Below are 16732 nucleotides of genomic sequence, written 5' to 3' on the forward strand. Positions count from 1 at the left end.
ACATGTCGCATTTTCCCTTAAATTCATCATATAAAAATCAAAATAGCCACTTCTTTCCTATTTGCCAATCAGATTGATCCTTTACTTCAATTTTTCTCCGCTGATCGGATTTTTATCCTGTTATGTTGTATGTGGTGTGAAAAGGATAACATTTTATACTCTATCTCCAAAAACTGGCGATTCGGTTATCTATCAATGCGTTTACGGTCTTTTTAAGACGCCCATCCGAGAATAATTTTATAAAGTTTGTCTCTCATAATTATGAAACGGTCAGAATTGACTTAGATTGCAAAAGTTGAGTCTAACAGCGTTTTTGAATGACATGTTGGTATTTACATAATGTATTCGGAATACAGGTAAAAAAAACACGGAAATACTGGCTAGTTATGTATTGGGATCTGATGTATTGTGTCAAATTTGTGTGCAGTTCGATAGGCCTACACTAACAATGACGTACGTCGGGATCAGCGCTTGGTAATATATGAATGCCATATAACCGTTCACCGGCTCCAATGTCAGCCCGACAACGTCATAAAATTCTACAAATTTGTTAAAATTTTAACAGACGTTATATCAACATCACTTAAGAATAATGGGGTGTGTGATCGAATGCAAATCAGACAGTATTTTCTGCTGCATTCTTTAAAGTGTTGATTGAAATAGCATTATATAATGTAAACAATAGTTCCCGCTATTGCGAGAGGGATGATTAAGTCTATTGGTGGTTAATGCTTGTAATAAAATGCTCCACACATTTGTGAAAGAGAGGTCTATATGAATATAGGACACCTGTGTTAATCTGTAAAAGCAAAGTCCGTTCATTTCAATGATGTGACAGCTACCGATAAACCAGACAGTTTACTATTCACACGTATGCTCAATGATTTACACTTCATGACATTGAAACGATAAGGAATCAAATTTAAGAGATACCACTGACTCAAATTAACTCTGTATAGAAACATAGTAGTGAACGTGTATATCTGTTTTCTGAAGGGCTTTCGTTAGATATATAGTTATCAAATTTTGTTTCCACCAACAACATCTGCGGTAGAGTACGGTACATTTACTGTAACTTGTGCATTTCCACGGGTCCAAATTTTCCCGATTTAAACCAAAAATAATGATAAAAAAATGTCATTTAGATTCCGCTATTTCTCAATAAAGTTATTCGTGTATGAAACGTAATCATAGAAATGTTCTGTGAAAATGCGAAAAATATCACAGTGGAAATAAATGGCTAAGCGGTGTGTTTTTACATACGCAAATAAAAATTAACGTTTTGCTTGTATACAGATCTTTTTTATGTAGTTTTCATTTACAGTCAAAACATTTAACTGCTCTATCTATGACTCCTTTTTCGGCAGTAGGTATATATAATACTATAATATGTTTATATCGGCGTCAAATATGCTAAGCATATTGCATAATGAGTTCATAAAAACAAATAACAACAAATACTAAAAATGAGATTTTGAGGAATTAAAAGAAATTACAGATTGGTTTTTTTCTCGTCCGTATAATTCTCAATGGATTAATAGGTTATGATTAAATGTTATTATAATAATTAAAAAAGATGAATATGATCTTCATACATATACAGTAATTCAATAACATTTGCAATTGATTTCTGATAAAAGTATGTCATTTAGATTAGAAATAAAATGATTTGTTATTTTTATTCTATCTGGCTTGCATTTACTTGCCAGCATTATATCATTCATGATCTAATACTACACAAAATATACATTTTCTATCAATTTCTGGTTCTGGAACTATCGTGATTTGCGATAACTTGGAAATTTAAAATATCCATGATAAAGCTAAGTGTAGCTATCTTAGTATAAGTCTGTACTGAATTTTTGTGTACATGACTTATCTTTGTTTCTATGAATTCATATGTCTTATCAAAACAAAATTACATATAAAGTAATTCGTTTTGCTCTTGTTATGTGCGCAATCACTAGCTCATTCCATAAAGAATTTTTTTTTGATGCAATTAACTTTTATAATAACTTTGATATTGAAGTAAAATAAGAAGGTCAAACTTTCAAACTTTACAACGATGGTAATAGTGTAAAGTAATTAACTTTTGTTGTTGAAGAAAAATACTAAATTATCTGCTTCTATTTGTGATAGATAAAATATCATTCGTCGGCTGTGTAGCATCTTTCATTATTGCACCATCGGATTACCACTAACGTTGCTATTAACTGGTTAAGTGATTTGTAATCTTGAAACCATGAAAGAAGTACCCAGACGAATATTTCATTTTCACAGTTTTTTTTTTTAATTATTTATCCCGATGCAGCGATGCGTTGAAAAGTTGAATTTGCTCATGCAATAGATTTGCTATTGTAATTGCCTTTTGTGACATTTCAAATTGAACATGGCTTCAAAATCGATTTATGTACTTCCAACTAATACCAATTTGTTTGTAAGAGATAAAGGTATTTTCTAGTTCTGTTCATGTCATATCCTACGGATATACTGTCTGCTGTCTCATATTGGGAATCGTGAACATAATTACCACACCGGCACTTGTATATTACCTTATCTCCCCTTAGAGAACGCCAAACGAAACCGTCTCTATCATTCAACAGACCGTCGATGGTTATCGCTGGGGCGGCGAATTTATGTGAAATAGAATACATAAAAAACTTTCTCGGTTCGGCCACTATCCCTCTTTAAAACTGTGGAATTAAGGAGCAGTGCTAGTTTGTATAAACCAGCAGACAGCAGGAGATTTATCTATCTTTCCTAATATCGGGGTTCAGTTTCGTGAACACTTCATAACGTTAAAGACCCAATCACTATCAAAATAAAAATAAAGAAGTTTTAAGAAATGATAGCAATAAAGTTAGGTTATAACACCAAATAAATGCAAGTTTACCTGTGTAATGTATGTTAACAGTGAATAATTATTTATCTGTTTTGCATCTTGTGCAGCGTAGTCTACCAATCTCACTACAATGTCACTAACCATGGCATTTCCATCTTCATTATTGTCTGTTCCACCCACTACGAATGAGTTTAAGAACCGTGATGACAAAAATCGTTATTTACTATTGAATAGTTAATTTCCACCTCTGGTAAAATTGGACGCAAACATATATTAACCATCTTTTAAAAACTAATATATGAAAACATTGCAACAATGAATGCAAATCAAATGCAATGCAAATGTACCGACATATTACCACATGCCCTCCACCTCTGGGTCGCGAGTTCGAATACCATGTGGGGCAGTTGCCAGGTACTGGCCGCTGGTCGGTGGTTTTTCTCCGGGTACTCCGGCTTTCCTCCACCAACAAACCTGGCACGTCCTTAAATGACCCTGGCTGTTAACAGGACGTTAAACTAATTAAACCAAAATGAAAATAAAGTACTAGTAAACGATGACAAATTGATAAACGATTTGCAAATTATTCTAAAAATCATTTTTACATGATGATGGAAATTAAAAACATATATGCATAATTACCTATGTTTTATATTAACTAAAATGCTAAAATATAGAAAGTCAGCGAAATAATTGTCATGTATTACTAAAATCGGGCTGCGACTTTCCAGCGTTCTAATTAAGTCTTTAATCCATGGACACGCGAAGGTCAATATATACACTCCACGTTTCCATTTATTCGAAACACCGAGTCGATATTGCTGTTGTGACTTCATCTTGTCCAAAGGTCTAGCTCCACAGGGTGTTGTCATTCACTCTTATCGGATTTTAATAAGAATAGTAAATGATATCAATATGCACGTTTATGAAAATAGTGTTTTTGCTACAGGAACACTTCAAATCAATTGCATATGTTATAAAAAATAGATTCTACCGATATTTGCTTTTACCGCCCTGGTAGCATCTAAAATAATAACTTTTGGCTACGCCATATTGACATCAACAAAGGTCTATAATTGTGTAAATATGTGTATATATAAATGATAACATAAATGAATAAAAGAGAAACCCTCTCACTTATTTTAAATTTGTAGATATATACAAATGTATTTGTGCTCAATTTTATGCCACAAGAATTTAAAAAATATGATGTCATAATTAACAAATAGGTGACATAACATCAATAATATAAATGATTACATGTATGAATACAAGAGAAACCCTTTCACTTAATTTAAAGTTATATATCAATATTTGTATTTGTATGAATGAGTTTGGAGAATGAATGGAGCAAATCAAATGTGATGAATGAAAGCGATCGAGTAAAAGAAGTGAAAGAGACCTCCTGTGAGAGGCTATATGTTGTAAGAGGGATGAACCCAGGGTCCCAACCCTGGCATCCCTCTAATTTGCTGGGGAATAAAATCGATTTTGAAACCTTAAAAAAAAGAATAAATAAATATGTGTTTAGAACATTTGCTAAAATAAACTTGAATTCAGATTTCTTTATTTTAATTGGGTAAATCTTTGCTTAAAAAATCTTATTATTATGATAATAAGCTTTATAATTTCTACAATAAATGCACTTCCAATGTTATGGACAAAATACTTACTAAAATCATGAAAGTAATCAGCTTATTTTCATACTGTCTTGACTCTGAATAAAAAGCATATATTTCGAACGAATTGAAATTAATATTTAGAAGCACGACATTGACCGACTTGCGCATATTAAAATCAAAACAAACACGAAAAACTTCAAACTCTAAAAGAAAAAGGTACGGAGAACACATCCGCGTTGAATTCAGTTAAAACCTGAATGTAACCTAGAATGTCAGTATTGCGATAACAAAAATCCGCATACCCTAGAACAAATACAAGACATGACTAATCGCCTGAAAGCAATTTCGAAACTTTTGCCTACGTCGTCTAAAAATACCGTATCTTGCACTTGCAGGACGCCCTCCATTCCAGCATTCTGCTAGATCTCACAGGTATTGAAAAGAAATCGTTTACAGATTTGATATATGTATGGGTGTGAACAGGAGGCCTGTGGACACATGATTATGACAAACACAAGCGAAGTGAGATTTTGCGGAGGTTCCTATCCAGGGCTAAAGTCCGTTCTTCCCTTAGGATAATTCTGGTGGTCCTCGGTGGGATCGGAATTGGGTTAGGATGCCCAGAAGTACCATTTGTAATCCCTCTCCATATCATCACCAGTTTTTCAATCACAGTAGATAGGATAAACCGTTTACATAAACTGTATAAAGTGTATACACTAAACATGTTTAGCTTAAGATAATCACAGAGAGCGAATTATGTATACATCCATCGGTACTCAAAGTATGATTAGCTGAATTATTTGATTAATGAATTTTTTTTCTCATTTGCTGCAAAACCTGTAATTATGTCTTCATTAAAATTCGTAATTAGGTAAACAATGAAGTTCTTAAGTTCCTGTATCAGTTTGCTAAGTTTGTCAAATGAATTTATTTAGATTAGAAAAATTTAGTTTAACTGTGATTAAAGCTAATCATCATTTGTACAACTGAACCCTTACTATCTATCTACTAACAGCGGATCACACGCACAAAGGTGCAATTTGATATGCGACGCAAAAGACCAAGACATGAATAATTGTCCTCCAATATGAAGAAATATGGAAAGACGGAACATTATACCGCCTCTTACAAGTCTCATTCCTATTGATTTCAATGAGGTCAGGTGATATAATCGTTAGTAGAAATCATATCAGGTTTGGAGTTATCGCATCTGCCCTTAAAGTCATTAGCAACAAGATGGCGGTCGAGTAACGCTTTGCGACAACGGTACTCAGAAAGATGGACACAAAACGTGCGAATTATATAGCTGTTGGCCACTTTCAAAAGAAAAACGAAGTCGGCAAGACCTTTTTAAGATTATTAAACAGAAATATACAATGCCAGATACAAGTTTATTTTGGACCCAATATTTTCCGTATTAGGGCACTACACGTAACAAACTGTGTAACTAATGGTGTTTATCAACTATGGCTGGGGATACATGTATCATTATCCTAAGATACGCGTGTTGCGGTTGCTGGGTATTTGTTGGAGCTGATTATTTACATTATTTAAAGGTATTAAGATTGAACAAAATAAACTAAAAGGAAATGGGACGTGGTGTTTAGGGCTATATTTACTTTTTTTTCTTTATGGAATACCTAAACGAAGTGGAATCTGCATTTAAAAAATTCTTTCATACACTGCTCTCCAAAATTTCTGTTACACGTATCGTTTTACAAATATACATAAGTTCAGAAATATGTAAACCTTTTCAATATAGGCACCAGTATATATCATTTATAATCTCTAACTCATTAATAGTGTTTTCGAGAGTTTTCGCAGAGATCAATTGCCAGCAAATTTTAACATACGTAACAAAACTTTTGAAGATCGGTGTAAATAGTTTCAAATACTTTTTATCACATAACTACAAATACCTTCATTACACAAAATTTACGTCAAAATGTATTCCGAAAATCCAGAAGAGGACACCATTTTGTCCCGACGTCCTCGTAATCCTGATGTCACGTCATTTTTCCTGACGTCATTTTATTGCTTCTGTGTGACGTTTCAATGGATTTCCAGCCAATGAAAATCGCTCCAGGTCATATTCCACTAGTGACATACGCAAAAATATTACACGGGGGATATCACATGACATCAGGCGGATTATTGGATAAATCGAATGAATTACTAATAAATATGTCCTTATATACATATACGTGTATAAATATTGGTGATGATTTATACATTAGAATAATTATCATCATTTCCGATTGCAAGTCACTCAGACCTGTCTATAAAAACCACTCATGGGACAGAAATGGTCCTTGGGGAAATGTTTAGGCACAGGCAAAATTTTATTTTGATGCTAAAGTAATGTGAAACCTGAATATGTTGTACTATCATAAAGGTATTTTAGTATAGAGATAGATACTAAGAACGATTTTACTGTATGTTAAAAAGGAGGTTTTGTGTTTAATCTGAATAACTTTCTAACGATGTCAAGTATGCATGCTTAGAATTTCGTATCCTTGAATTTCGCGGAGAAAAATGTGCTAGATATATGATTATTAGATTAATTGGAAGCTAGGCCGACATATCAGTATAGCGAAAGATAATTAATGCTTAATCAATTGAGCGCTTCAATGAGTGTCGGTATCTCATGAAATGGCTTAAGTCAATAAAATGTCTCATTCGTCGTTTTGTTTCTCTTTTTTTTAATATCTATTAATTGTGTCATATTTGAATAAAATTACTAAGTGCATGTTTTCCATAAACCATTTTCAGAATAAACAACGCATAAAAATCAATTTGTTATTCTAAACCATCCCTCGGGACAATAAGTTTATAAATCATTGCCATTTAGTCTATATATCCACAAAAGGCGATGACCCTTGGTCAAACAAACAATGGATAGCTACAAAAACAGTGACTAGACAACAGTTTATTTAGTGACCAAGTACCTAGCGCGGCATGTAAATATATTTACATACTTAAGTGATATTTATTGATTTGACGCTATATGTGGTCAACATAAGAACACAAGAAAGAACAATAACAGAGGGGCAATGGGGCTAACAAAATAATGGATATATATCTATATCTGAAATATATCTGAAGAATCTTGCTCGCTATTTTTTGTCTTGCCCTCAAAGACTCGAATCCGCCTTTGTACGAAGCTATCTGCTCTCGCGTGTAAATGTAGGTATTGCTTATGACGTCATTATTTTGTGAGCGAACCTCACGCCGTTTTCAGTGCAGAATATGATGTTGTTCTCATATATACAAACGACGTCAACATCAATATATATCGGCAGATAATTCTATAAATATGCAAATACGGAATATCTATACCTAGCAAGCTACCTTTGTTTAGTGCTTATGGATATATCACAATTATTTGGATATGTCGGCAAATAACGTTTTTCTTAGTCTGACCAAAGAGTAGATGATTTATTTGTAGTAGAAAGAAGTCATCGAATGTGAAAATTATTTCTCACTCTTAAGTATTTTCTTACTTACAAAGAATATTTGTTAAAGCTCGTGTAATTTGTATCTTTACACATTAACTCACGCTTGTGAAATAAACTCTATATCCAAAAACCACTCGGTGCGTAACCTTTATTTATTAATTTTCTGTTTGATAGATGGTCAATCTTCATGAATGCACAAGCACAACTGAAAATGTTAAATTTATATATTTTTTATGAAAATATGGTCAAGACGTGTTTTGTGCTATATACAAATGTAAATTCATGTATCAAATGTATTTCTGATAACTAAAACACAGTATATATATAAACAGAAACATTTTTACATTTCTAAATCCTTACGGTGTATTAGCCATATGCAAAAGCTGCGCTATTTTATCGGTGCAAGTGTAGGTTATTTGTATAAACAATGTAATTTATAATATCTACGCAGTTTTCATCATAACGTTTTCTGCGTCATAACGAATGACCTTAAAAGGTCAATTAATCAATAGGCAGTCATTGTTTCGCAGTACTGTTACCCATTTCTTCACTACATAAACAGTCCCATTCGATAATAGAAACGGAAACACGAGACACTATAACTTATACAAATGAAATTGATCGACTGGGAAACTTCTGGCCAGAGAATTAGCGGACAGCAGTTGAGCCGGATGCTCTATTTGGGAAAATGGCAGACCCAAGCTTTCATAAATGGATGTTGGCCTTTTGTATAATATGTGCGGGACGTAAGTATTTATAAAAAATATATCGTTTTACTTTCAGGAAATAATTTTCCTGTCTGTATTTCTGCAATGTAAATTGATAATTTTTTTGAAACAGAATAAAGAGATACATGGATTTACGTGGAAGGAACACAAAATACCCTAACACAAAAAAATAGAGTTTTCAAGAACATTAAGAACAAATTAGAGCGCAAAACCGAATCTTGTTTAAACATTTTACGGCTAATGTTTAAAGTATGTAATAATTTCACCGTTAGATTTTGTCCGAATAGAAATAATAAATTCATATTGGCAGAAATAAAAAAGTGCATTATAAATAGTCTGATTCTAATTTCTAATTTAAATATCGCGAAACTAAGATTAACTTATTAACCTTAGTGAGATCCGAATCAATACGTTTACAATAAAATGGTGTAGAACTTTCATTTTTAATATATAAGCATCCAGATATTTAATCAATTTGAAAATTGTTGCTGTCAGGTATTTAAGACCAAATGGCATGCCTGTTCTTGTGTTATTTTTTTTTTTCGTTTGGCATGTGGTTTCACCTAATAAAACAACATGTTAATTTCTAGTTCCAGAAGTCATGGCAGTTTTGTTCCTTGTTACGTCTACTTCACGGACATATACGACAAAGCTCTTCATTTTCAACAAACAACCATTTTCTGTTGTCGCTACCGTCAGCGGGTTGAACAATGACTCCTCTGGTTTGCTTCCTGGAAACTCTCGGGATCTAGCTATCATAGCTAAAAGCTATTCCTCCATTGAATTACCCGCAAGTATGAGTATGAATGCCACGGGTATTTACGACGAACATGCCCTTGCTATCCATTCTAACTCGGATATAGATATATTGATGCAAAGTCAGACATCTTCGTTGGGAAATTTGATCAGAGTGCCTCATGTTTTGCAGTATAGTGTGTTGTGCTTTCCCGTGACCCCGGGATGTATTAACTACAATGTTATACATATCGTGTCCAGGTATACAACTGAGGTATATATAACATTCCCAGTCAATAAACCAAACACTAAGTTTTTGTCTCTGTATGGTAAAATGTACTATGGGGGTGATACACTTTTCTTAGAACTCCAGAGCTATGCCACTGCGTTAGTTGAAAGTGTTGAAGACCTAACAGGAACAATTATAACGGCAAATGAAGATATCGGAATGTTTTCAGGATGTGACTCCGACGCAGCACACAGCAATCAAGATTACAGATCAAACTGGGTGCTAGGAAAGAATGATATGGGTTTGCAGTTTGTCGTTATGGCACATGAAGAACCGAGTTTTTCGTATGAGAAATATGTGATTGTAGCAGCATCGGAAAACACAACAGTTGTTATTTATTCTGGGGATGATTGCTTTGAGGAAGTCTTAGAACACAGCGGAGACAGTCGGATTATAGGATTGAACAATGCTAATGAGGTCGTGTTAGCCAACAAGCTCATATCAGTTGTGCATTTACCATTCAACATGGCTGGGCTCCATAACATGTATTACGTCATACCTGTGTCACTTTTTCACTCAGCATATATGGCGCCGTCATTTAACGGCTTGACTTTAAATGTCAAAATGGTTTTTCACAACGATAGCTATAATAGATTTGGGGTAGACTCGCAGCCAGTTACAGTCGATGTGCGCGATTCGCATCTTGATGACTTCATCGCTGTAGGAAAACTGAGTGGTGTCTTCTCTCTTAACAATATCCATTTCATACAGGACATGGACGGTTACTTATTCGGCGGGTATATATGGTATACCGATACCAATGATAGACTTTTCATTACAACACTTGGCCGGAAAGCTATTCGGTCTTTCAAGGTGAGTGAACGATATTTCGACTTTACGCTTCCTGATGTATTTGGTGATAGCAAAAGGAAACCAACCCAATGACACGTGTAGTTAAATCCCCTTTATAATGACATCTGATAATCGCAAATTAATGAATAAGTAATACTTGAAGCACTATTTGAATATTTGTTGTCAAAATTACAATTAGAGAAATGGCTTCATTATGCAGAGTTTAACAATCACTCCCCTATATAATTGTAATTTATATTGTAACCATGTATGTATATATGTTTTGCCTATGGGCAGTAAGGCCCGCGGAATAAAGAGACTTGAAACTTGAATACTGTAATACGCGTGTATTCAAGTTCGAGAGATGTTGTTAGATACATGTATTTAGAAAAAAACACATAATGAGAAAAGCGACATGTCTGTCCTATTCGATATATCTGTTTTAGCACTGTATTTGATAAAAGTATGCCTAAATATTACCTAAATGTTAGTCGCATGAATGGTATTTTCATATCTTGATTCGGACCACCAATTTTGAAATTATGAAACAAGAATATTGTCAGAAAAAACATCGCCTATTACATAGTATCAAACTTTTTAAAAGATTTCAACTGTATTTGTAGAAGGAATTGTATCCTAAACACTAAAGACAATAAGACATGCTCTCTGTCTCTGCGTTCTAAAACAGTCAGTTACACAAAGAAATTAAATGTCATACGGAGGTCATGAGCATAAGGCATTTTATCGGATTAAACACAAGAGATGCGAAAACATTCCACGTATGATAAAAGCAAGGTGTTTATTCGAATATATCAAGGCATGTAACAAAATCTTTACAAAACATTTAAAGATATATTTACGTTTCAATAGTTTTTGTCTCTCCAAAACCGATTACGTATTGTAAATATAATGTTATGCACACGAGTAGGTTATTTTTTAAAAGTTACAAAACTAAGCTCCCACAACTCCGATATAGTTAGATCATCTACAAGAAGGTCAGGCTAAGATAAACGTTATTTGCCGACATATGCAAATAAGGTGCAGTGATGACGTCATTAGTGAATAGGCAAATTCAAAAATCTTAAATGTGTAAAGATGCATTAATTATAGATTCTACATAATTTTAATTATGAACAACTTCTACATGCATTCCTAATTACCGACCTTCTTTTTTGGGTCTAGATTTTTAGCTACTTGAACAATATACTTATCGTTGTCGAACTACATGTGGGCATGTTTATAGCAAAGGGACTTCTACTTCCAGCCAAATAACCATCAAGTCATTGTTCTATAGAACTAACCCTTAGTGTACTCGTACGGAAAAAATAACTCTGGCCAAAAGGCAATTATGCATTTGGAATCGATAGTGAAACTGACGTCACACTGTGGGAAAGCAATTAAAAAAAATACACTGCTATAAACTACAAATATTGCAAGACAAACAGTATTTTTAAATGCATACTTTTGTGTTACAGACCTGTGGAACAAATGAAACGCAACTGTATAGAGGTTGCGTTGATCTATTTGAACACTGTGAAGGTACGTGTATATCAAATAAGCATAACTTTTCTTTGTAGTGGTGATCATATAATTCTGATACCTTGATTAAAGACAAATCTCAATAACTTATGTCGATACACAAGTCAGCGTATTACAACAATCATAAATAGTTTGACCAGCGTTTATTGTTAAAGTGATATAATTTTGACAACTCAACAAGAACTTTTTTAAAATAAAATGTTACCAACAATAAACAGGTCAATTTTTCAACATTCTTTTAAAGCGGTGAGTGGCGCAGCGACCCCCTCGCATCTGACACCACAGAGCACATATACACATCACCATCCAAGTACAACAACATCATCAACTGCCAACATAACAGCTACAACAGATATAGATGTAAGTGGTAGTGGTGATGGTGGCCTGGAATCAACAACAAACAGTCCACCATTGTCATCGAATCCTCCGACGACAACAACCCAGAGCAGCAGCTCATCATCGACAAAACCAAAAACGCCTACAATACTGTCAGTTGTGAGTACAGATACTACTGCAACAACAACTCCTACGGCAAAGCAGACGACAACAACTACTTCAACGGCAAAGCAGACGACAACAACAACTTCTACGGCAGCGCAGACAATAACAATAACTTCTACGGCAACGCAGACGACAACAACAACCACAGGTGGCACGACCGTTCATTCCGGGTGTCCTACAAATGCTGCGATTTATAACAACAACGGAAATGTGATATGTTACTGGGCGATGAGTACCACATATACCACATACAAACAATCAATAGCGGCGGATTTCTGTGCGCAAAGTGGAGGTCAATTACCCATCATACCAAACTCAGTAGCAAACGATGTTGTGGTCAATCTGATCGCATCAAGGTAAGCAATCCAAAGAAATCACGTGAAACAATATATAGGAGATATCGGTAACATATCTGTAATATATACAGATGATTATATGTAAAACTTTGTTCTGTCGTATTTCTTTTTCTTGATTTACCACACGTCCCATTTGTGGATTCGTACTAGTGATACGACACAGCGGCATGGAATGCGTTTGGATTTTTCCATATTTTCATATGGGTGCCGCACCCATATGGAAGATACGCTTCGAATGTAAAAGCCAAGGTGCTGTGTTAGCAATAAAATGAATATAACAGTAATACCCGCATAATTTCGACAAGCATTGCAATAAATAATCCATTTAGTTTTACCGGATATAAATAGTCTTTGTCTTGTTTTCAAGAAAGCATTTCGATGACAAATGAAAAATATCTAGTCCGCCATCTGGGATCCAAGTGGTGCGCTTCTGAAAACGAACCACTTGTACCGGTAGTTCTGCTTGTATGGGGTGTTCCGTTTGAGATACAACAGATTCGTATAGATACAACTGTTACGAATCTGCACTGCACGGTATGTGTCTTATAATCGCATTTCTTGTTGTGTAAATCCAATGCGTATGAGTAACTGTTATTACCGTGATAAGTGAATAGTGCTACCATTAGCATGTACGCAAAGCAAGAATAAATTATTTTTGGAGGGGGGTTCAAACTCTTTCCAATATATCATGTGTGTAATATGCGACGTTAAATAAAGTATCTTGTATTGTATGAAAAAAAATATTGTAATAGTGTATCACCGGTGACAAACTCGAAGTTTATTACAATACAAAAAATGTGATCTGTTATGAAAAGGGTGTTTTTATGTTATCATATCCATGAGATTTGAAATAGAAATATTAACTAATGATGAATTTACATGTATTATTATGATATATCATTTCAGGGTTGAACATTTCTTCTTGAACTACAAAACTAAAGACGATATGAGTGGGAAACTCAAAACATCTTTAGGAGATATTCAGGAGTGGACGAACGGATTGAACACAACTCACGACAGTCACAAATGTATTGCTGTCAGCAGTACAGGCTCCTGGAGTATCACTGATTGTAGCATTTCGGTGGACAACGGCATCCTTTGCTCAATGTGTGAAGTTGGAGGTAAGGGTAAAAATACAATAATTACATATTGCTTTTCTCTTCTTTTCAATATTCCTTTGGACACTTTGTCAATGAGTTCACATAGTAGGAAAAATTCATGTAAAGTCTACATAGCATCTACACACTTCAGTTGTCAAATCCAATATGTTCACTTTCAGCATGTGGCGTTTGGATGTGTTTCAATATATATATCAATTGTATATTATATTGTTGTATAAAGAATTCAAATTAAGAAAGTTTAAACTAACCTTCATTTGTTGAAGACCACTTTTAGTATTTTCTGTAAATATGTCAAAATCCATGATCAATTTTCATTAGCCATTTGCTTTCTTTTCTGCTTATGCGCAAAATACAATTGGTAGCATTATAGGAATCAGGACGAATGATATATGAAATTTAAGAGAGCTCACTTCAGTATTTTTTGTGAAATGATAACGATGTTCTATTGTCAAAATCAAATCGTCATTTTTTCACTTATCTGTCTCATTATTTACTATGCATACCTAGGATCCAAGAGAGATGAGACAGTGCTCTCTGAGAAATAGCGGTAACAATCACCATCTGTCAAAAACCCGAGATGGATACCTATCAGCCAATCGGTTAAAATTGAAAAAACCACACACTCAACTAGGGTCCTAGGGGAACATCTTTTTGAGAATTTGAAAATGATCATTTCAATACTTTCGGAGAAATAGCGGTAATAAACTTATCAAAATTCAAGAAGACTGCCTGTCCGAAATTCAATATCCATAACTATGTCTGAAATTTCAGAGAGAACCTTCTGTATTTTTTGAGGAATGGTAGTGGAATGAATTATTTATGGATGGACAAGATGAATCACGGACAACAGGCGATTTGATAAGTTGAAAGTTATCTATCTATTTACCATTAGACAACAACTTAGACTTCAGTCTTGAAAAAACATATTATATTGTGTATTACCTTAATTTTGTTGTGTTGCAGGCACGAGTTGCTATACAAATTCATCATGTGGCACCTGCTCTTGTTCCTACATTATCAACTCTGTTAATATGACAAAGGAGCTACAAGCTTCCTTGGATAAGTTGAAGCAGACCACTGCGGTAAATAAGAAGGCCCTGTCATCTTCGCTTCGAAGGATGACGTGTGCCGACGACCCCCGTCCTTCCTCTGCTGCCATGGGATATCTAGGCGCGTCACTTCTCACCATTATTTTTGGCGGGCTAATTATAATGGATATGCCGTTCCTGATTCTGGAGTTTAAAGCACACGTGTTAGGCAAGCGTCATGGTTAACACGATTTTGTTGTGCTTTTGGTAGTCTTTTTTTCGCCAATCATGTAGATATATAATATACAAATGTATCATGTACATATCCAAAGTGCTGTAAGTATTGTATTGTTATCATTTTAATTTAGATTATTTTAAAATAAAAATACCGGAGATGCAAGTATTGTATGATGTACATCGATCGTAAATAAGAACTATATTAATTTCTGACATTAATATCATTTAGAAATGTACATATTTTGTATTCAATAAATGTTTTAGTTGTCGCTCTTAAATTGTCTTCTATTATATTTGGAAACAAAAAAATATCTCACTTTAAAAGTGAGGAATGAATAGCATCACCTTGACGAACGCCGTCAACAAAGAGAGAAAAAATCCACTGCACTTCAGATCAAGACTCAGCCATGTATGTCAATTTGGAACAAGTAATACTTCAGAATTACTTCAGATTATGTTTGTTTCGTATCTTTTACCAGAAGCCGTTTTAGTTTTATTTGTAAGTTGATTGTTCATCTATTGAACAAATGGCTCCAGGTATCTATGCCTCTTAGTAAATGCGAAATTACGTCTGTCATTAGATGGAAAAATTGATAGTGCTGAAAGGCCTCTCGTGGTCTTTCAGATATACATTTGGACATGACGCAGCTTGAAGGCATGGACCTATCGAACTGTCATTAGTTGATCCAGATATTTATTTTAAATAAGGGCCGTCTTTTTTATTTTAATTAAAGTTATTAAAGTTACTTCAAGTATGATTCCAGACGGGCGTGGAGATTTTGAAAGGGCTTATATGAGCTTTGTCAAGGCTCGTCTAAATACCATATAAAATCAGCAAGTCCGTCATTAATTTATAAACTAACGATAATAGATCCGATCAATCAAACTATATAAACGAAATAAAAAGCAAAGGTAATCATATAGGGCTGGCATGAAGGGCTACCAAGTTTGGTCAAATGAATGATCTTGACCTGCATTTGGGTCATAGCCATCAAATTGGCTAAAACCTTAAAACAACTTCTTGTTGTTAACTTAAGAGGACCTAGGGCTCGGTTGTTCAAACAGTGATGAGGCTAATCTGTTTAACAATTATTTTCAAACCAAGATAAGTTAATTTCTGTTCAAGCTAACATGACAAAATTATACTATTTTTTTAGTACTCCATACTTTACCTAATCGCTAACTTTTGAAAAGATATAATGACAGGTTTTGCAGCAAACCAGAAATGAAAATTTCACTAATCATGTGATTAAGATAATATATGTTTTAACAATCGTGCCAGATATTTGGACTGCAACATAATGAGATGAAGGATTACTCAAAGTTTGTACATATGAATGACCTTGACCTTCATTCAAGGTGACAGGGATCAAATTGGCTACAACCTTTCACAACTTACTGTGTACTTCAGTTCTACTATATGTTGTATTGTATAAATAGTTATATTATTGTTATGGCCCATTAGGCCTCTTGTTTTTTTT

General features: G+C 34.2%; 1 protein-coding gene across 1 annotated transcript; it reads left to right on the forward strand.

The window, feature by feature from the left end:
- The first annotated feature begins 8408 nt into the window (after positions 1 to 8408).
- LOC138318238 (uncharacterized) lies at positions 8409 to 15549 on the forward strand. The gene is made up of 6 exons (XM_069260440.1): positions 8409 to 8671; positions 9244 to 10490; positions 11945 to 12008; positions 12253 to 12865; positions 13772 to 13986; positions 14950 to 15549. Exons 1-6 carry the CDS (start codon positions 8614 to 8616, stop codon positions 15258 to 15260), a joined length of 2508 nt encoding a protein of 835 aa, XP_069116541.1. The 5' UTR covers positions 8409 to 8613; the 3' UTR covers positions 15261 to 15549.
- The last annotated feature ends 1183 nt before the right edge of the window (positions 15550 to 16732 follow it).

The sequence above is a fragment of the Argopecten irradians genome, chromosome 1 (assembly GCF_041381155.1).
Source record: "Argopecten irradians isolate NY chromosome 1, Ai_NY, whole genome shotgun sequence".
Lineage (NCBI taxonomy): Eukaryota > Metazoa > Mollusca > Bivalvia > Pectinida > Pectinidae > Argopecten > Argopecten irradians.